At 40.9% G+C, this 22,809-nt stretch overlaps 1 protein-coding gene across 1 annotated transcript in view; it reads left to right on the forward strand.

Moving 5' to 3' along the window:
* KIAA0586 (KIAA0586 ortholog) overlaps nt 1-22,809 on the forward strand; it is a gene marked incomplete at its 5' end in the record, with an annotated part of 79,821 nt that overhangs the window by 45,191 nt on the left and 11,821 nt on the right. The window contains 2 exons of the mRNA XM_009081035.1: nt 2,346-2,482; nt 7,167-7,254. Coding sequence (XP_009079283.1) covers nt 2,346-2,482; nt 7,167-7,254 — 225 coding nt within the window. The remainder of the gene's footprint in view (nt 1-2,345; nt 2,483-7,166; nt 7,255-22,809) is intronic.

Raw genomic sequence — 22,809 nt, forward strand, 5'->3', positions numbered from 1 at the left:
TCCAACACATGGCCAAAATAATCCTGGAGAAATAAGAATATATTTGCTTGGTTTTGAAGTGGTGACACAGAGAATAACCTTCTAAACTAGCTGTGACCTAACATTTTGAACCAACCACACCAGTGTCAGCCTGGAAAATATGATCTGGAATGTCAGATATTATCAGACTTTTACTTGAAAGTAGTTTGTTGAATGCTGTTTGGAGATTGGTTGCATGAGGCTTCCTGAGGTAAGAGATGTCTCCAAGTCATTTGTTTAACTTTGTATTGTGTTAGAGGACAGTCAGCATTAAGGACATGACAATGTAGGAATAAATCAGTGATCTAGATCATCTGCAGATAGAGATAGGACAAGGGGGAACAGTTTGAAAGTAAAAGAGGAGAGATTTAGGTTAGATATTAGGTAGAAATTCTTCCCTGTGAGGGTGGTGAGGCACTGGGACAGGTTGCCCAAAGAAGCTGTGGCTACCTCAACCCTGGTAGGCTTGGAAAGGGCTTGGAGCAACCTGGGCTAGTGGAAGGTGTCCCTGCCCATGGCAGAGGGTTGGAATGAGGTGATCTTTAAGGTCCCTCCCAACCCAAACCATTCTGGGATTCCATGATTCTGTAAGTCACTAAGTGCTCAGGACCATGGGGTTAGATGATGCCTGTTCATGGGAGAACCTGTCTCTGGGGTATGTCCTCCTTACCCAGACTGTCCATAGCTGTTTCTGGCACATGTTTGTATCTTCTCTGTACCTGTTTTTTAAATTTATTAAATTTAATTTAGGATGCCCTTTGACTGTCCTGTAAATACCTAACACTTTTCAAAACCAGCTCCTGCATGTGCTAATAATCTAGAAGCAGTGTGTTTCTCTACTGAATTTTTTAAGCTTATGTCTCTACACCTTGTAGTATTGTTTTTATTGTAGTATATTTTTGAGTGGAGGCAAGTGCCCTGGACTAACTACCATAGGGGAATGCCCGGTGCTTTTACATAACCTCTAATAATCCCAGGCTGAATTCTGTTGCATTCTGATGAATTTTAATTTAGCTTCTCTCCCTCCGCACCTCTGAACACAGCACAGGATTCGTTGCATTGCTAAGGAAACAACATTGTGTATAAGCTCAGATCTGCTTTGAAGACAAGAGTGTTCTCATATCAGGGAGGAACAGAAAATCTTGTTTCCAAGTCCTTTTGATAGTGAAGTCAACACTGGGTAGGAAACAATCTGTTCGTGGGGAGTGGAAGGGGGAAGGAATGATCTGTGATTGTTTCCACTTTCTTCCAAATATTTTCTCTCTCTTTCTCCACTGATATGTGAGATTGTCCTTCAGCCATTTCCTGACAGCCACAAAGCTACAATGCAGGTCCATCATTTTATTTGATAATAATTTTTCAGGCTGCTAAAAGGAAATAATTGTAACACCAACAAGTGTCAGAGTTCGCATATTTCAGGGTGTGCATCTCTGTATGTATAACCTTGCAGTGGAGACACAGTTTCTCTGGCAGAACGAGTCACTCACAAAGGTATCTGGAAGAATTTTGGGGGTTGTGTGTATGTGGGTTATCCTCAGGTTTGTGACCAGTTTTTATTTGCATTCTGGAAACATGATGTCCATTTGTTGGATGGAGCAGGTGTTTCTTGTGCAGGTACATCACAACATCTTGATGATCAGTCTTGCGTTTATAAATCCTTGTTTTCGGTGCTTAAAGCCATGGACATAAAAAACCAACATGCAAATGAAGTGTGGCACATGCAGTCTTAAAGTGAACAATAATTGCAGTTAATTAAGCAATGATTATAGTTAATTAGGCTTAAAATTCATTCTTTGGCTCTGTGTGATAGCAGAAGGCTAAAGTTAGTTCATGAGCTGTCAGTACATTTTTCATGAAGATGCTTCACACACTTGCAGGCTGCAAGAGCTGATAAATGCTGGATTAGAGAGCAAATTATCCCTTTAAAATAGATGATATACAGGTGTCTTTTAATTCACACAACAGTGAAACATTTTCATGAAGAAACCTTTCCAATCTCTTTCCAGTGAATGTGATAAAGCTCATTAAGCATATAATGGTATGATGAAGTACACAGCTCTGAAGCTCTCTTAAATGCTGCCATGTAGAAACCACAGATGATAAAACTGATTTATTCCTTCAATTTCCACAGATGTGTATTTCTTATTTATTTTTTTCCCCCCACAAGAACAATCTAAGGGATATACAGTGAGCCATGTAAGGAGGAAATAATTCTCTTTAACGTTGCATGTTCTGTTGTTGAATTTTGAAGCACTTCCCATTCTGCCACATGAGTTGACCAGGAGATTATTGCTCCAGCTCATCAAGGAATTTTTTTCTCTCAGCAGAAATTCTTGGAGATACAGATACAAGTCATGGTCCAATGCTTATGGCTGAACTGGAATCACAGCCAGTTTCAAATCCTGTTCTGCAAACAGCCCAACCAAGCTGCGGAGTGACATCACCCTCAGAGGATCTGTCCCAGGTAAACTGAAAGGATTTTTTGATGTGACTAGTCAGAAAGAGCAAACTGAAACCTAGGGAAATAAATGTTCCTGTTTCACTATGCTGTAACCTGGGGAAATAAATGTTCCTGTTTCACTGTGGTGCCTGACATCACCAAACTGCTGCACTTAAAGTGACAGTCAAAAGGACATGTATTGCAGTAAGAGTGATTGTGTTTGCTGGGATGGAATCCTTGCAATATCCTTTCTGTTAGGCTCAGACCTTCTCTTTTACCTTTCCTGCACTTCCTCACAGCTTTGCTGGTCTTACAGGATCTAGTACTGTATATACACAGTTCAGATGTGGCATTCCAATGTTTTCGGGGCACAATGCTTCAAATACGGAAGAATAACATGATGGATATATGGGAAAGGAAGTAACAATAGAAATTTGGCCTCACAAGTTGTAACCCACTGATTCAGCATTTCAGGAGCTTCATTTGTCCTAGCAGGGGCAGGGTTGGAAAGGCAGAATGATAATGTACCTCAGGACACTTGAAGGTGGAGGAAGATCCTATTGATCTCTGCTTCAAACCTAGACAATCTGTTGCTAATTTATCAGTATGTGCTGTTACCTAGAGATGATGGTTTACTTGCTAACTAGAGAGAAATTCAAATAGCAAGTGGTAAAAGCCAAAACTGAGGTGGCAGACTGCTCTCTAATATATGAAGCTTCACAGTGTGTTTGAAAGTAATTACATACTTACCATGGTTGCTGTGTGCATGGATGCATTCTGTCCTCCCCTGGTGTTCTGTGTAAAATAATCTAAAGTGTCTCGTACTGACCTGTCTTTGGGGTTTGAGCCTTGACGTGTGTCATGCCATTAGTGTCTGAGCAGTTCTCTAACGTGTCATCTGAAGTGATGTGCTGCATCTTCAAAGAGGATTTTAAATGTTATACCTCTTTTCTCTTTGAAAAGAACATACTATTTATTGGAATGATTGCTCACAGGCAAAACTGGATTCTGTGACTGCTGTGTCCTGTGTGGTGAAGCTCATATCCGTGTTATTGTTTCACTAGCCAAAAGGAATAGGGACAAAGAAGATGAAACATGTTTCCTTCTTTCAGCCCCACTGGCTGTGATAAAGAACAGTGATACCTGTGCCTTACACTGAGGAGAATCAGCTGATAGGATTAGGATTGATTTTTGTTTGGCTGAGTACAAGAAAATGATAATGTACCATGTATAAGATTGGCCATGTACATAGTCTTACCTATGCAAGAGATCTGACTTGATCTGGCACAGTGTCTTTCACAAAAAGTAAGCAGATAGATAGATAGTTATATACTATCTTACCCTTTATATGTAAATAGTTACACATTATCTGATCTTTAGAAACTTTTTCGTGCATCTGAACCCTCAGTGTGGTTGGTTTCTTTTGCCTGCTGGCGTGTAAAACTCACCCTCCCTTCAAACCAACCAACCAACCAAACCCCTGAACCTTGTCTGTGTGGTTTTGTTTGTTTTGGTTTTTCCCCCAAACAAAACAATCTCTTCCTGTGTGTGGTTATTCCTCATGTAAGACTCTGTCACTGTTTCTCACAGACAAACCTTTTAGCTGTTCTGTGAGGTGATCATACCTCTAAGTGATAACCACAGGAAACATTTCTCCTGGATGGGGCGAAGTCTTATTCCATAAGATCCTCTATTAGACCTGTACATCCTTCTCTAAAAGAAAAAAATACCCCCTGTACCAGCTGATTTGAAAGCTTGTTTTGACAACATCTATTTACCATGTGACGACGATGTACCTTTCCCCCAGTTGCAATTAGGGATCACATCTGTATTCAGCTCTGTGGTGGATCTGCTTTGTCACCTGCCAGTAGGACACAGATTTTCTGGTAACAAAATACCAGCTCAGAGGTGCTTAGACTTTCAGGGTGATTCATTCATTCAGTGCAATATTTAAGGCAAATAATCACTTTAAACTTCTTTAAAGATTTCCTCTCAAGTTAGTCACGGACTCTCACATCTTGTTTTTCATCTCTAGGCAGCATTTGCCTTCATTGAAATTAAAGTCAGAAAACAAATGTATTTAGGAGAAAAGTTTGCTGAGGAACCTGAGAAAATACACTGTTTCAGAGGGTGTCCAGCTGAGCCTTGGGCTTGGTAGAGTTTTGTTGGGATTTAACTGGGAATGATCCTCCTGGATGTTGGGGTTTGTTATGGTGGTTTCTGCAGTGTCTGAACAGGATCCTCATGTCAGGATCAGTGTCAGGGAGGTTTTGGCAGTGATGTAGAGCTGCCATATATGTACCACTTGTTTGCTCCCTGCCACTGCTGTGTAGGTCAGATTTTGGCCAGCAGAAAGAGCCCTGAATTTTCATGTAGGGCATGAGCAAATGCCTTTTAGTCATGAAACCTGTGTGGTCACTCATTCCAAAACAAATGGCCTAAGTCATACAGGAATTTCCTTATCTACCCAAATTCCTTGGCTGCTCCTCCATTTCTGGCATTAGATTTTTAAAATGAGATTTATATATGCTTTTAGCCACTGTTAGACAAAGGCAGACTAAAGGCATCTTGGGTTTGACCCTTTCTGTCCATTCTTGTGCAACAATACAGGAATTGACTGTTATTTGTGGCCAGTTTGCCCCCATGCTCTTAGCTCTAAGAAACAAGAGAATAACTAGGAGGATACAGAGCTCTTCCTATTCTAAATAAATCATTTTGATCATAGGAGGGACAGGAACATTGATGTCATATTTGTGTGGCTAAACATTCCAAGGATGGTAAATCTAAATCATTTGGAGTCCCAAATGCATTGTTAAAGTCTTAGAAAACCACTTGGCTGCAAAATATCTCCATAATACTAGTTTATGAGTACGAACATTTTTATACAATCCACATTTTTTCAGTGGGATTGTCACTTTGGTATTCTCATTAGCTCTCAGTTTTTAGTATTTCAAAAGACATGGTTATTTAACCTTCAGGAATCCATAACTGTAGGTTATGAATCTGTTATCTCTCAACTTCTGTTTGTACCTCAGTTCAGTTTAAACTGGTTTTTGGTTTGCTGCATTATAAATCCAATAGAAAACAAAAAACTTCACTCCAAATGGACCCATAAGTGTACTGTTATGCTGCTGACATTTAATATTCTGTAACACCAGTGGCCTTCATGAGACCTTCCTGCTTGCAGGAAGTCTTCTCAACTCTTGCTTACCTTGTCAGGTTTAAATGATGAACAGAGTTGGTCAGCATTGTGGTGGAAGAGGTGCCCAAGTCAGTGCTAATCCTAGCTGCTCTGTCCATGCACTTAGAGCCTTGTGGAGATCTTAGCTTCATCTCAGTTGCATGTGTATTTCTGCTCATGGCTGTGCTGGTGAGGTGTGTTGGTGCTTCTTAGAGGTGACATGGTAGCCACTAGTGCAGCCCTCTCTGTGCTTTGTTTGCTGAGGAGTGTAACCAAGTCTATGCAGCCGCTGAGGGAAAGACACTGACTGAATGCTTTGTCTGTTTGTTCCTCCTGATTTTTGCAACTCTGGCTTAAATAATCCTTAAATATATGAGAACCAATATTGGTGTTGAGATTCCTGTTGTCACAGGAGACAGTTGTTAGCTGAAAGAAATGAGAAGCCCTGATGATGTAGTTAGCACCATTTCATCTTCTTTTCATCTATACTTTTGGCTGTTTGTTTCACTTGTGGTTTCCACAGTAGTGGAGAGTCTCTCTTACAGAATTAAGGCATATTTCCCTTTTCTTCCTTTTTAGCTTTTGGGGAGCAAAATACCACTGGTGCTTTGTCATCAGGTGTTCAGACAATACCAGTGCCATTGCTTCTCAGTTTTCCCAGAAACCATGCAGAGATTCTGTCTGTAGGCTCCAAGTGCTGTGTAATACACAAACATGTGGAGGCTGGTTTTGTGTTCTGCCTTCTTTAAGATCCTTCATTAAAACCATATTCATCTGCGGAATCAACAGAATAACAGATGAAATAAAATTTGTCTGTCTTGGACAACATTTAAGTTGTCCAGGACTCCATCACTCTGTTTTGCCCTTCTCATATTTCTTGTCTCCATGCAATGGAATGTCCTTGGGCCACAATTCCTGTTCCAGTTAGCATAAGATAACAAGTGTACGTGACAAATATGATGTCTCCCTTGTTAACATGCAGAGTGTTTGTTGCTTCTAAGGAGCTATTTTTCCATAGGCATTGTGCAGACCTAGCACATTTCAGCAAGAGTGGAAAATGGTTCTAAAGACCATGGTCAAGGAAACAAATTTTAGACTTGGCCTGGGTTTTCCAACCTGTGCGCTGAAATTCTTTTTTTTTTTTTTTTTCGCTTTCAACTTTGTCTTGTTAGTCAGGAGGATAATACCTAGGGAGAAGTCCTAGGTGTTGAAGAGAGACAGGGAAATTTTATGTTCTTTCTGCCACATGCTTTGAGTAAGAATTGAGCATCTCCTGTGTCTTCAGGTCTACATGGCACTTTGCCATCCATACCTGCTGCTCCCAGGATGTGCAGCTAAGGGGATTAGCATTGCAATAGGCGAATTCAAGCTGAATTCTTTTGAAGTCAAAAGGAAGGAGAAAAAGTGCACATCTTATAATGAATCTTTAAAAACCTCTTTGGATGTTTCTTGAAGCTCCATGTTATTTTACTGTGCTTTTGCATCAAAAGTCAGATTTGTAATATGATTTTATTATCTGATGTGTAGGAGGAAAGCCAAGGAGCTGCACCAGTTGAGACTGTGCGACCCAGAGTTATTCATGTGAGAGGGAAGTCTGAAGAGATGCAACAAGAAGGTAAATCAACATGAACAAGCAAATAGAGTTCTCTCAGTTAAGCACATCACTTTCAAATACTGATATATACTCATGTATAATAAAATTCTGGTTTCTTTTAAATTTGGCTTTCATTTCTACCAAACTCATTACAACAATTCCAAACTTTTATGTATACATAGTGTGTATGCATGTCCATATCTATGTCTATATGTGTAGATAGTTATGATATTGTTAGGGTGCTCTGAAAGCATTGGAAATTCAGCCTGGAGAGGGGAAGACACTGGGGAGACCTTAGAGCATAGGAGAGGGACTTTGTAGTGACAGGACAAGGGAGAATGGCTTTGTGCTGAAGGAAGTTAGATTTAGAATAGATGTTAGGAAGAAATTCTTGGCTGTGAGGGTGCTGAGGCACTGGCACAGGTTGCCCAGAGCAGCTGTGGCTGCCCCAACCCTGGAAGTGTTCCAGGCCAGGTTGGATGGGGCTTGGAGCAACCTGGGCTAATGGAATGTGTCCCTGCCCATGGCAGGGGGGTTGGAGCAAGATGATCTTTAAGGTTCTTTCAACTCAAACCAGTCTGTGATTTTCTGATTCTGTGCAATGTATCTGTATATAAGTCATCAGAATCTTTGCAATTAAGTATTCATTTAAATGTGTATTTGCCAAGAGCATTACAATATGCATTTTATGTAGTCAGCTGAATCTTAATTGCTTTATAGAGAGCTGTTTAGCACACGAGATGCTCATAATGTTGTGCTGGATGGGACTGGCTCACACATGGGGAAATGCAGAGGTGCTGCAGGAGAACTGAAGGATAATACTAAGTTAAGATCATGTAAATGTGGGAGAAAATCAGATATTGTCAATGTTAAAAAGGCCTGGTGTAGGATGGGCTTCAAGCTGGTGTGTAACAGATTATCTTACATGCAGGTCACTGTGTATTATCTTTGCATAGTGCTGCTATTTTTGGAGATTACTTAGTATCTGTTTAAAGGTTGTTGTATGAGAGGGAGGGAATGTTTTGTGTTTGTTGTAGTTCAAGTCAGTGTTGAAATAACATAAACTGTGCACATTACTGCTGCATTTAATTGGTTTAGCAGATAAGAAGTTTGTGGAGGTGCAGAGTGACATCTGTTGCAGTTTGAATCTTACTGTGCTAAGAACAGGAATCTAAAAACCTGCATGTCTGCAATACATTCAATTATAATTGCTCCACCCCAACACAGGCAAATTCTTCCTTCAAGCCCTTTTAAAAATAATCCTTTGAACTTCTTCCATTTATGTGGTTTTTTTAGAAAACATCTATTCAAATTCTAATTCTGAGGGAATTATTTCTGTTTCAAATATTTATAAGTGGTAAGAAAAGCCTTGGGCCAATGTTATTGGTTGTTGGGACTTGGAACTTCATTTCAGAGCGATGGTTTGCACATGAGGAGAGTTATGAATAATGTAAAAATTAGCAGCTATGGACTATTAGTGGAAAAATTTACAGAAGAAGTGGCACAACTTCATGCATGTCCAACTATTTACCTGTACTGTAGTAGAAGGAATTTGGGCACAGTCCAGGTATGTATGTGTGTCAGCTGAAAATGTGTGACCAGGAGATGGCAGTAGTCAATTTTCTTTGAGAAGAACACAAAAAAAAGATGATTTATATACCAGGATAATTTAAATCTCGTTCAAAGTATACATATTTAATGAGCCAATAAAAATCTAGAGGATTTGCAAATGGAAACAACTGTCTGTCAGTTTGAACCAGAAGGTCTTGTCTCTGTAAGCTTTGCCACAAGAGAACTTAATCAGGCAAAAAGTTGAGGGTAAAAAATTAATAAGAAGCATTTGAAAGAAAAAGGGAAACTTGCAACATGATAAGTGTAGGTGGGTTTAAGTAAATACAACATCTTAAAATTAAGCACATCTGTTACTGTAAGTTCAAAGCTCCCTGTTTATAAAAACTTCATGTCAGATGGTTCCCTTTGCTGGGAGAGCAGAGAACAAGGAGTCCTTGCCTGGAAATGGAGCAGCATTTCAGAGACAGAACCATTTAGGTAGTTTTTCAGAGTTTAAAGAGTAAGTGCTTGGGTTGGTATTATGACTTAGAAAAGTGTGAATTGAGAGAAAAGGGAAAGTATTTTGGACTTGCAGTTGGATGTTAAAAATCCCCATTTTTTTTTAACTGATAAACACATGACAAGATTTGCCTCATCTTTCTCTGGCCATAAATATACACATGACAGAACTTTCTTTTGTTGTCAAAAAATTTCTTGTGGTCTGCAGTGAACATGTGGTTTTACTGAAAGAAACTTGATTGATGGCTTCTAATGAAAGTTGAAGTTCAGTAGGACTGCTACAATATCATGCCTGAAAGGGTAAAGTCTCCTGAAAGTTGCAACTGAAAATCAAGCTTGAATGTATTATTAATTGCAGTGTGTGCCTTCTCTAGACATGGTGGAGACAGTGGTTTGAGAACACATATTTGTAGTACATAATATACATGCATGTATATTTTGGCTTTATAATACCCTTTAATCTTTGTACCATTCTTTCATACATCTTCATAAATTTAATATGATAGTAATTGTTGTGGTTGGGGAATGCACATATTTCCAGAATTTAAGCATTTTCAGGCTTACATGAAAGGGATTCCAAATTTTTTACAATGAAAATGAAAGAACAGGTGGCAATGTTTGACTGCAGAGCAGTTTTAAACTTTAATGTGAGCAGCTCAGAACCAGAGGTAGATGTAGCTTCACTTAATTATTTTCCTACAGCAGAGACTCTCCGAATGTGACCTGGAGAGCACAACTTCATGATAGCAATTCCTTTTCATCTCCAGCTAGTGAATTATATTTAGGCAGCTGTAAGTACATGGGAAAGTAATATTGGGACACTAAGCAATTGGCTTTGTTGCCACAGAGAGATTGCACAATTGCTTGTGGGAGGAGATGATCTGTGCAATAAATGAATAAGATGACAAGAAGCCCTTAAAACAATCTGTATGAAAAAATAAAGCTTCCATAGCCCTTGTTCAATACTGGAAATGTGCTGCTTGTGTGTTAACATTGACATTATGCTGTACTGAAAGCTGTAATACTGAAAATATGGCTATAACTTAATACTTTGTCTCTCTTCTTCAGCCAGGAATTGCTCTGAGTTAGGTTTTGGGTTATTTTTTCTTAAAACTATTGTGGCGTGAGGCAAATCTCTAACAGATGCTTCAAGGAAGGAAGAAGATTAGGATAAGACTAAAGGTCTTTATTTTTTTCTTAGAACTGGAACTGGTTTGGTCAAACTCAATGACTATTCTACTGAAAGTTTACTTTTTCTGTAATATCCTGCTGTTTCTTTTTTTGGCCTGAATTTCACTGAAGGCTTTTGCTAAAGACTGTCCATACCACCCTGAAAACAGCAGCTAGTGAAGCAAACCAGAGCTATTCTTCTGCACTGGAGAGAGTTCCACCACAGCCTGAGAGGCAGAAATAGTTTGTGTAGCCTACATTGCTCCTTGAATTTGCCTCATTTCTGCAGGAAAATCTTGGAAACTGAAGGAATTAAATCACTTAGCTATAATTATGGCATTTTTCAAGCAAGTGTCCTGTTAGAGATTTATGTAAGTTTTTCAGTGCTTCTTCAGTATTCAAATCATAGAATCCCAGAATGGTTTGGGTTGGAAGGGACCTTAAAGATCTTCTAGTTCCACCCCCCTGCAATGGGCAGGGACACCTTCCCCTAGGCCAGGTTGCTCCAAGCCTCATCCAGCCTGGCCTGGAACACTTCCGGGGGTATATCTGGTCTATTTTGCCTCTGGTTTTCCTATGCAGTTACCTCTCTGTGCTATCAGGTGGCTCATTGACATAATTCAGTTAATGTATTTTACAGTTGGGCAAGTCAAGAAATGCAAAGCTGCATTTCCCACAGAAATTGTGTCTTTTCTGTAAGTTATCATTAGCTCTTAGGTGCTCCAAGTGGTTTAGAACACCAGTTCTCAAACAGTTCTTGTTTGGTTGTTCTGCACATGCCCATGGCCCTTACATGATAGGCCATGCAACACCAAACATGCATAAGTATGCACTTTGCCTAATATCCCACATCAAATCCTCAGTAGCCACACTTGAGAGTTTCTGGTTTGAAGTGCTGTAAGTCAATATTTAGCTGTGTTATACTACACTTGAAACAGGAGTTTTGAGTTTCTTGGCTTTTGTCAATTCTATTTATCTATTAAGAAGTGCCATTTATATCTCTGGTTGCTTCTTTTCCCACTGAGTTACTCCAGTTATTTTTCAGACAGAATGTTAAAAGAGAAGTTGGATTTTTCATAGCTTAAGGTGAAGTCTGGTGTGGATTTGTTACTGTGGACACTGATGTTCTGCTGCTGTGGGTGTGTTCTGCTGCTTCAAGTTTGGGTCATGGGCAGCCAAGCACCAGGAGCTGCTGTGGCTTTCATGGACTGTGCATGTCCCTGTATCCATTCCTGAAAGATCTTTCTGGGAAATGATCCTCTGGTCTCATAACTTTGTCATTCCTTCCCCTCACTTATTTGTGCTAAAGGTGTGAAGAACAGGAACAACTAGCAAGTGAAGCACAACTCTCCCTGGTATGTTTTTTAGACTCACATAATGTAATTTGATTTTTGGAGGCATCTAAATGAATTGAAATCCAAGTAATCAGATAGAGAAATAAAAAAAGCAAGAAGACACAATTTATACTTAAGAAAACTCTACTAGCAAGTTCATATTGCTCTGCAGTCTGAGGGTTTCCTACTGAGTGCTGTGCTCAGGGAGAAGTCATTCTCCTCTGGAGGCCAATTCCACACCTGTAGCCCCTGGCCCTTTACTTATGGATCTACATGCATTAAGTTTTTGTTCCCTTGGCAATTTCCTTCAACTTCTAAGAGGCTGAGAGTTGGTTCTTCTCTTGCTTCAACTTTCCTTAAGTGTTACACAGGGATCGCACTCTGCAGTGACATTTCTGTGACCTTGTGCTGAGGCTTTTGCTGCAGGAGCTATGTGCAAAGGCAGAAAACTTCGCCTTTTAGTCTTCCCTTGGTGCCTATACAGATGATGCTTTACATCCATCATAAAATCTTCAGAGCTTTCTAATATTCACATTTCCCTTGTAGAGTCCCCATGAGAATCCACTGCTGTGCCATGCTGGATGTGTGTGTGGGTAACCTCTGGAGGGGAAGGTATTTTGCACTTTTCACACTGTAAAAAGAATAAAGCAAGAAATCTTCCAGTGTGGGCTTAAGGAATGTTCCTGGTCACAAGTTTTGAGTCCAGGAGGTGAGGCTGGCAACTACAGCCCCATTGCTTGAGCAAGTGAAAGCAGTTCACAGTTCCTTCTTTCTCCTTTTTCATCGGATGTTTATGTCTAAATACACTGATTTTGTTGAGGTTCAGTGTGTATTCCTCTTCCACATCCCTCCTCTGGTATACAGCAGCAGGGATTTTCAATGAAATTCCAGCACCAGTTGGGGGCTTTTTCTGAAGAAAGGGAAATACAAAAACTTACTCAGGCTGACATGCTCACTACTTAAAAAAATTACTTCCTATGGTCACTGTCAAATACTTAGATTGTTTTACTTGTCTTTTTTCAGATTTACTGGGGCTCAAAGTAAGTATTACAAAATCTCATCTGATTCCCTCTTCAAGCCTAGATTTTGAAGGATTGCAGGTGATTTAATCCAGTGATCCGTGGCATGCCTCAAAGTGCATTTTATAGATCATGAGCTAAAGTTCAGGGCAATGACAAAATTAAGCCTGGGATTTCACCATACATGAGGTTGTAATAGGAAAATAATGAGGGACCAGTCGCTGCTTCATGCTGGTCAGCTGAAAGTCTGTGGCGCTGCTGCATAAAGCACCCGGTGTACATTTGGAGTTTTCATAAAATCCCAGAATGGTTTGGGTTGGAAGGGACCTTAAAGACCATCCAGTTCCACCCCCTGCCATGGTCAGGGGCACATTCCACTAGCCCAGGTTGCTCCAACCTCATCTAACCTGGCCTTGAACACTTCCAGGGATGGGACAGCCACAGCTTCTCTGGGTAGTTTGTGCCAGTGCCTTAGCACCCTCACAGGGAAGAATTCCTTCCTAATATCTTATCCAACCCTGCCCTCTGGCAGTGGGAAGTCATTCCCCCTTCTCCTGTCACTCCATGCCTTTTTTGCCTCAAGATGCCATGTGATACCCAGTTTGAGTACACCTGCTGAGCCTCAGCTGCCTACAGCACATCACACAGACACCAGAGAGTTCTGAGAATCGTCTATTCTTAAATGTATCATCACACTGTAAATAATTTTATTTCCAAATTAATTAGAATTTCTGGTTAACAAAATGATTCATAATTGCATTTCCTTTTCAAACACTTGTGACTACCTGCTGGAACCAAAGCAGTCCAGACAGCCAGGCAGTTCTGCTAAGCTGCATACAGCACCACTGCCTCTTCCCTGCAATTCTCCACATTTTCCCTTTTCTTTTCCTCTTTTGGCCAGTTAGGGTTTTGAGGGTATTTTTATGATTGTTTGGTTGGTTTGGAGGAGTTTTAATTTTGTTTTGTTGGGTTTTTTGTTAGCTTGTGTCTGTAGTGTTCAGGAATATTCTAGGCAGAATTCTCATTAAGAAGGGAGTACCTCTTGCTGCTGCAGCTCCACTCGCTTAAGAGTTGGAATGTACTAGCTGAGAACCCTAAATTGCTATTTCCACTTTGGCAGCTTACCTTTGATCTCTCACCAGTTCCAGTTTTAGTTGTATAAATCCATCCATTTAGTTGTATAAATCCATCTATTGTCAGACTGTCTGGGGGTTAAGCCTGAATGTGATGCTTTTTCCTTTGTGCAAGATTCTCATGCGGTGGTGAACCAGCTGGAGCTGCTGTGCATTGCAAACAGGGGATGGTCCTGATGGCAAGTATTAAATACAGTCTCAGATCTCCTGGACACTAACACACTCCTCCCCAGTCTATGGAAGCTGCTGTGCCAGAGCAGCCTTTCTCCCAGCCTGTCTAGGATTGGTAAACACGCTGGGATCTGACTGAAGCAGCTTTGTACTGTGGATTATGATTTGTATGCACTTTTACAAACTTACAGTAATTGCTGTTGCCTTCATTGTAAAGAGCAAAAAATAAACACACACAATAAACCCCTTTAATGGGCACTGATCCCACTGGCACTGATCTTGAGCAACTTTGAATAAAAGCAGATGGTAGCAAGCTGACTAGGCTGACCTGCTTTCCCCTTTCATGCAAACATTGCTTATATAAATGGGGGACACACACAAAAAATTAATAGGCTTGGGTAAGCCACCTAAGGACAGAGACTCCCCATGTACTTCATGCTTACATCAGCCCCAGGGCTGTTTCCAGTTAATTCTTCTCTGGAGGGAGAAGTTTCTCACAAATTAGTGGTTCCACAGCTCTGAGCCCATGGTTTAATAAGAAAGAACTGATGTGCATCTAGAAAGTAAGAGTGCTTAGCTGTTCTGTGGCCTGTGTGTTGTGGTAGGTCATGGAAAAGGATCAGAACAGTCTCCTGAACCTGCTGCTCATTTATAGACACATAATTGAATCTGAAATCCCTTTGCACATCATCTCCTGTCATAGTGTTTCAAGAGGCATTCAATTTCTGTGGTCTTGTACTGCTTTAATTCACATGTCTGTTTTTTAGCAGGGATGGTAAATTAATTTGGATTGAGATTCCTGGTTGTTCTAAGCAAAGCACCTCAGAGTGTCGCTGTAAAAGGTTGTGATCCAGAGGGCTGGAGCACCTCTCCTATGGAGACAGGCTGAGAAAGCTGGGGCTGTTCAGCCTGGAGAAGAGAAGGCTCCAGGGAGACCTCACTGTGGCCTTCCAGTACCTTAAGGGGTCTTATAAAAAGGAGGAAGTTGGACTTTTTATACAAGCAGATAGTGACAGGACAAGAGGCTCCGGTTTTCAATTGGAAGGAATCAGGTTTAGATTAGATGCTGGGAAGAAATTCTTCCCTGTGAGGCTGCTGAGGCACTGGCACAAGTTGCCCAGAGGAGCTGTGGCTCCATCCCTGGGAGTGTTCCGAGCCAGGCTGGATGGGGCTTGGAGCAGCCTGTTCTAGTGGAAGGTGTTTCTGCCCATGGCAGGGGGTTGGAACTAGATGGTCTTTAAGGTCCCTTCCAACCCAAACCGTTCTGTGATTCTAAGAAATAGCATTCCCTTTTTCTGAATCAGCAGGGCATTTGGTTAGAACCTCTGACAGAGATTACAGCCTGGAAAGGCAGTTTCCTGAATTTACACTCCTCAATCACTCTTGTTTGCAGCCTGATACGTCCAGGGACCATTCCAGCTGTCTCAGGTAGACCTGCTGCAAACTCTGTTAGTTCAGTTGGCAGGTGCACCGTAGGATCTTCTAGGATGACCATCCTCACTTGGATTAAAAGTCATTTAAGCGGGTCTCTTATCTGCCTTTTTTTTTTTTTTAAAGTTTCTTCTATAAAAGGCATCAATATCAGAGCAGGAAGTCTTGATGCCTTTGGGTGCTGGCAACACATTGCCTGGATACTGTATGGTGACAGGTGAAGACAAGGAGTATTACAAACACATATTTCAACTTGGTGAAACATATATAACACTGTGATAGGAGAAATGTAGGCTTTATGTCTTCAGTATGTGCTGAGTTTGTTACACTTTCCTCGTTGGCAGGGAAGGCAGATGTTGCCCTTTATAATTCAGTGGCTTGTGCATGACTGAGAGCAACACAACAGAAGGAGCAGCTTCTGCTTTTCCTGCTGTGATGGGTTTGGTGAGCCTTGGGCAGAGGCAGCTGGACTCCCTTCACACTTTACCTGTTCTTAAATTGCTCTCAATTCAGTGGCTTAAAGCACTACATGAAACCTGGAAGGAGCCAACGGTTAGTGTGGGGAGTGGCTGAGTAGGAGAGAAATCACTAGGACAGGAGTGTGTAGGATGTCAAGTGGAAGTAGCTAAAGGTGAGTGATGAATAACCCACAGATTCTGACTATCTGCCCCCAAACCTCTTTTACAAAGGAGATGAGGGATTTACAAAAGCAGAGGTTAAATTCTTTTTTTCTTCTTTTTTAATGCTTTCTAAACATTTGCACTGCCAGCAGAGGTGAGGTATAGCTGTAAAGTTATGTAGAAAACCAAACTGGCCAATGAAATGGATATTTAGGTGATTGCTGTCCACAATCAAATTGTACTTTTAAAATTTTACTGCTCATTATATTGTGAAAGGGCTTGACTTACAGGCAGTTTTCATACTCATGGGCAGAGTTGTTACTAGGTGTTGTATTTGCTTATTTTTTAGGCATTTTAGCAGTAAACAGACCTACCTGATACACTGAAGAGAGGCCAGGTTTATCCAGCACCACCTTCTCAATACAGGGATACAAAGACTGCCTATAATTAAATACATGTTTCCAGTGACCATGGAATTAATTTCTTCAGATTAGGAGCTCAGGGCACTTTGAAATAGGGCAACAGCATGGAGTAAATGTTATCCAGGATGTCCTCCAAATGAAGACTGCTGTATAAATAATGGTAATGCTACTCTTCAACATGCTGATTTAGAGAAACACAGCCTGCCAAAGTAGCTTTCTTCTTAGAAATAGGGTAAGGACTGGTGAGCAGAGATTAAAGCTGTCATGCGTGACCTGTTGCTCACTGCTGAGGCTGCACATGGGACTGTGTTTTGTAATAGTGGGGAGTAAAATGTCCTAACATAAAGCTTGGCTAAAAGCCTTTTCATCTTCCAGAAAATGAATTCTGTAAGCAAAATACAACAAATCCTCATCTCTGAAATACCACTTGCAAGTGTGCTTTTGGTGACTGCATTTGCAGGGAACAGCAGGAAATGATGGAGATGGGTTAAATTTTGTCTGTGGACTACTGTGTTCTGGTTTTTATCACTGTGCTGTCATTCAGGGGTTAAAAAAACCCACCCTACACCTAGAAAAGCTTAATTTAGATTTAGAACCTTTGTATCTGTTTTGTCATTCTGCTCTAATCTAAAACTTATGTTTTGCTTTTAAAGAAAGAAGAACTGTTTTTCAGCACAGTTCTAAACAACCTGAGTGAAAGTTGTTGAGTGTGACACAAAATATGGAGCAGCTCTGTGAAATGCATTTTTTCCCCCAGTGCTTTGGCTGCACTGAGGTAAATGTTTCTCTTTGTTTACAGCATGGCTTTGCCTTTCTATTAACTCTTTCTTTTTTATTGTCAGACATGTAGTTTTAATACGGAATAATAAATCACCAGCCATCTGTGAACAATGAAAATGTGTATCTCACGTTTTCTGGGTCTCGTAGAATTGTAGTTATGTTTTGGCTCAAATAAGGTAGAGTTATAGTTATGTTTTGGTTCAAAATTAAGCAATCAAAGCAGGTTAGATTTGACATGAGTTGTTCTGCTGATCTCCATCCTAACGCAGGTTGTTACAGGAAAGTAATAATCTCAGGGCTGCATATCATGGCCTTGTTTCATGCACTGCATATTGCAAGAGTTGGGCAGAGCTGTGTTTGTTTAAAGACAGTATAACAGCTGCAGTGTCTGTCCTTGTCAGGCCATGGTACCTTTGTAGAAATAAAAAGTATGGAATTTGTTGGTGGGAGTTGCTTAATTTTTGACTTCGTTGTTACAGGAAAGTAATAATCTCAGGGCTGCATATCATGGCCTTGTTTCATGCACTGCATATTGCAAGAGTTGGGCAGAGCTGTGTTTGTTTAAAGACAGTATAACAGCTGCAGTGTCTGTCCTTGTCAGGCCATGGTACCTTTGTAGAAATAAAAAGTATGGAATTTGTTGGTGGGAGTTGCTTAATTTTTGACTTCACTTCATAATCCTTAAACCATAATTACTGATCTTTAAAAAACTGTTTAATGTACTGAGCAGTTGCCATTGTGCCCTGTTACGTAAATCAGAGTTATAAATGGGAAATATTTACTGGTTGGAGTTGCAGTGTAAATACACAATTAACTTCTCAAAAGTGCATGTTGCTTATTTCGGTAATTGGACCTGCTCCTAGAGACAGGCAAGCAGGGAGATTGCACAGGGGATGCTTGTTTCTGAAGATGAAGCTTCCTTCCTGATTAAGAGAAGAGAAAGGGGGGAGCAGTTTCCTGTTGGAATCCTCACTTGAAGGGAGACTGTGCTGTCCTGCCTCCCCCTGCTCCATCAGGCCTTTATGTGGAGGTGTTCTCTGATGAACCCTGTCCAAAACCATTTTTACAAGAGCAGTTGGGATTTGCCTCTACAGGCAGACCTGGGATTTAAAGAGGTTTGTGCTCCTCTCTCATCTGCTTTTAATGGAAGACTGCAACATCCAATATCTCTGAGGTTAAGGCTTGATAAAGGCTGTTCTGTACCCAACATTTGTAATCTTCTAGTAACAACCTAACAGACTCAGCCCAAAATTTCAGCTGTATGTAAAAAATGTGGCCTGACCTTGATATATATATGATGTGAAAAATGAATAATAGCAGCACTGCAGGCACAATCTTCTCTGCCACGATGTGACAGCCCAGCTCTGCAGCGGAGGTTTCAGGAGTTTGGCTGTGCTTTTGGAAATCAGCCTCATGATTCTGCTGCTGTTTAACTCAGAGCACAGCACACAACGGCTTTGTTGGAGTGTTGGCTCTGTGCTTATGGCAGGAAACTGAAGTAAAACTTGACTTTTCTACCTACAATATGTGGTTGGTTTGTTTTGAATGAAGCCAAGTCTGCACTTTGACCTTCTTATTGAAGTAAAACCATGCTCACAGGCTTGAGAACCACAGCAGCTGAAAGCTAGAACCACTGAAGGTGACAATTAGGTCCTCACTTTCTGCTTCATTAATTCAGTAGGGTTGTTTTCATGTTTTTTAAGGACAAACTCCCTTTCTCTGACAGTCCAGAGTGGGCTGGTAAATGAGAACCATACAGTCAGAGTCGGTTTAGATTGGATATTAGGAAGATATTCTTGGCTGTGAGGGTGGTGAGTCACTGGCACAGGTTGCTCAGAGAAGCTGTGGCTGCCCCAACCCCGGGGGTGTTCAAAGCGAGTTTGGATGGAGCTCTGAGCAACATGGTCTAGTGAAAGTTTCCCCTGCCCATGGCACGGGGGTAGAACTAGGTGGGTTTTTAGGTTCCTTCCAACCCAGACCAGTCTATGACTCTATGATGTGTTGGTGATGTGCTAAAGCTGACCGGTCCCAGGACACTGTGATTTCTCAAGGTATCCAGGACATCTCCAGGTCACTGCATTTTGCAGACATTCTTGCTGTGGTGTGTGGGTATGTGACTGCCTTTCAGACTGTGCCATCCAACCCTTCCCACTCATGCAGAGCTCTGCAGTGCAGAGCCTGCCAGAGGGAATAGTTTGAAGTATATGAAAAGAAAGTTCAGATGTTTTCAGTCTGAGAGTGAAATTGCAGAAGGCCCTTAGAGGTCTGAGTTATTGTGCAATCTCTGTAAGTAATTTGTAATCAAAATACCTTTGCACATGTCACTTTCATATTTCCTGTAATAAAACAGCAAGAGCAATTAAGATTTTGGACCATAATCTTCTACAAGCTTCTAAAAATGAGTGGGTTGGGGATTTTTGGAGGTATGGCTGAAATAGCTCGTTTTTAAATTTTTGATTGCTTCAAAAAGGGTTTGGTAATAGATTCTTTTTTAACTGTAGCCTGACAAAACTGTTATGTGGCAACATAATTGATCTGAAGTTTGCTTCTAAAAAAACCCAAGTAAGTAAGAAACCAGAAGATCTCTTTACAGAACTGGAAGACATCTGTACTCTGGTAACCCAACATGTGACCTACTGGGCTTTATGCATTTCAAATCAAAAAGAATCAGTAAATATACTGCCATAAGCATGCAAATGTGTCTAATAACACTCTGTGTCTCTGTAATGTTGTTCTGCCACGGTTCACAAAGTTGTCTGTGGTCTTGGCATTCCTCAGGAAACATTAGATTAATAGAGCTGCCTTTGTCATAGGATTTTTTTCTGGTTTAAGTAGGTGTGTGAAGGCTGGTGCTACGTAAATGAATTGCAGGGAAGACTTTGGAGGAAGAGGGGGCTTGTAAACGAGACTGAAATTAATGAATATGAGAATTAGAAATCAAAACTTTATGTTTAGTCTGAGCAGAAACAATTCTTTAAACCGTAACCACATGGCTGTTTCTTGTTTGCATCAACTCTGGTTGACTGTTATTGTCTTCTGTTAATTCTCTGGGGCAGTGGCCTGACTTTGTTGAATGAGCCAATTGTTTTCCTTTGTGTTGCCCATCAAGTAAGTCCCCATCTGGTTTGTATCAGACTGTTTTCACAGCCAACAACTGCTGCCTTTTCTATATCCTGACACTTAAGGGCCCCATGCTATCAAAGCATTGCTGTGATAGCCTGTCTGGCTGGGCCCATACAGCTGTGCCTTGCAGCTTGAAGCTATTACCCAAGTAATGGTAACTTAGAACTTGAACTGGCTCTTATTCCCATTGGTGTCGTGTGTACAGTGAACAGAATACATTTTTGTTGAACTCTGTGTTCCACAAAAAAAAAAAAAATTCTTTAAAGCTCTCATTTGAGTTTATGTGATTGGTTAGTTTTTATTTTCCAGCAGCTTCCTGTATCTAGAGGCAGTTTTGTGTTCTTCTGAAAATTAATGGATACAAGACAAGCAATATTTAGTTAAGGCACTGTTGTTATTGCTTACTTTTATGGTACATTAAAGCTCAATAAGTGAAAATTAAACAAGCAAATTATTTGTAATGAGGGTTTTTCTTATCAGATTTAGAATAGGTTTCCAGGAAACTTTGTGTGCATGGTGAATGTTGTGTGAATAAGGCTACACCTTGGTTACTTCACTACTCCTTTTCCAATTAGCTCTCCAAAAATACAGAGCAATGGACAATGAGTCTGCATTAACCTGTTTATTTTTCCTCTGAAGGAATAGGGAGAAGGATGGAGAACTCTGTAACAGTAGAGTTAAAACTATATTATAGTTTGCATTGCAGAATCACTGAGAGGCCCCAGGCATGATCCAGGCCCTTTCCAGGCTTTCCTACGTGGTAGGAGACAGTCCTGTTCCAAGAGACTTGCAACATGTGTCTTCCCTCCCTTCAAGATTTCTAAAAATCCCCAATATTACATCAAATAACAGTGACATTCAAATGCTGTGTATAAAGAAAGATGAACTTTAAGCATTTGTTCTCTCCTGCTCATGTGTAGGTTGTGTAATGCTCAGTGACAGAGGAATGATGAGGGGAAACATATTCCCCAACTTGTGTGTGTGTTGAATTTTGAGTATATTCTGGAGTCAATTCTTCCATGATATTTAAGAAAGGGAGAGAAAGAAAATAATGGATAATGTTTTTAAGATTTCTAGTGCAAGAAACTGCTGGAAAATAGCTTGATTTATCTGGTACTTGCAGGGTGAGTGTTCCTGACCTTGGGAGTGCATGTGTGTGCATATAATAGGAATGAATTTGCTTCAAGTAACATACTGAGGAGCCATTCAGTTCCATGAGACACCTGAGGCAGAACTTTTTTTGCCATTGTGCTTTTCCTACTGGTACGCATTGTCAGAGTAGGACTGTGCTAAATATTTGGGTCTGTGTCATTGTCAGGCGTGTGGAGGGTTTGCAAGAGCTGCTTCCTTAGGGAGCTTTCCATAATTACTGTTCCTATGTGCAATATACAGCTCCTAAATTCCAGTGTGTGCTCTGGAGTGGTGAACATATCCAGGTGTCTATGCCATTCCCCTCAGAAGTCTTTTCCAGCCTGAATGGTTCTGTGCCTCTAAGTGATGTCCCATCACCACACAGAGCTCACACCTCTGTGAGGAAGCTGCTCCCACACATGCTGACTGGATTTCCATACATAATCCTTTCCAGTGCAGGTTTCCCTGTATTTTGCACAGGAATATTTAAACCCAGAGAACTGATAAATGATTCTCATTCAGGCTGCTTACAGGCTCTATTAATCATGCTTGTGGCCCAAAGCAGTGAGGAAAGCTCTTGACAAACTGAGTGCACACCAGGTTTGGCACCAACAGCTTGAACTGGGAAGAGTCAAAGAGCTGCAGTGCTCTGAAGTAAATTGGCAGTAGATACTAAGAAGGAGTTGTCACCATGAGTTAATGCAGCCAGCATTCAAAATTTCAGTGTATGTACCTGCAGCTTCAGAGGTAAAGAGCATCTGCCCAAAAGAGAACCTAATGTAAATGGTTCAGTGCCTGGGAAGGTCCTGCTTGATGCCTGCTCAAAGGGTTGTGTGGAGCAGCTCCTGAGTTGCTGACAATTACTGCTGGTTTCTCTGTTGCTACTGGGGAACTGTTCTTAGGTAGTGAAATCTCCAAGAGGCACAGTGTTGCTGGGAGCTGCCTGCAGTCTTTTTTCTGCATTTTACACCAGTGAGCAGAGAGGGAGGTGTGTGTCATATTCGAATCACAGTAGCAATGGGTCTAAGAGAGAGTTAAGAAGGTGGTTGCAGGTGGTTGCAGGGTGCTCACCATTCAGCTTAGATGTAGAGAATTACATTTCCACAGCTCATTTATTCCACTGATTTAGAGCTCAGATTCACCCAAGTATTGCAAAGGAATTTTGGTTTTAC

The sequence above is a fragment of the Acanthisitta chloris genome, unplaced genomic scaffold (genome assembly GCF_000695815.1).
Source record: "Acanthisitta chloris isolate BGI_N310 unplaced genomic scaffold, ASM69581v1 scaffold1798, whole genome shotgun sequence".
In the NCBI taxonomy this organism is placed as follows: Eukaryota; Metazoa; Chordata; class Aves; order Passeriformes; family Acanthisittidae; genus Acanthisitta; species Acanthisitta chloris.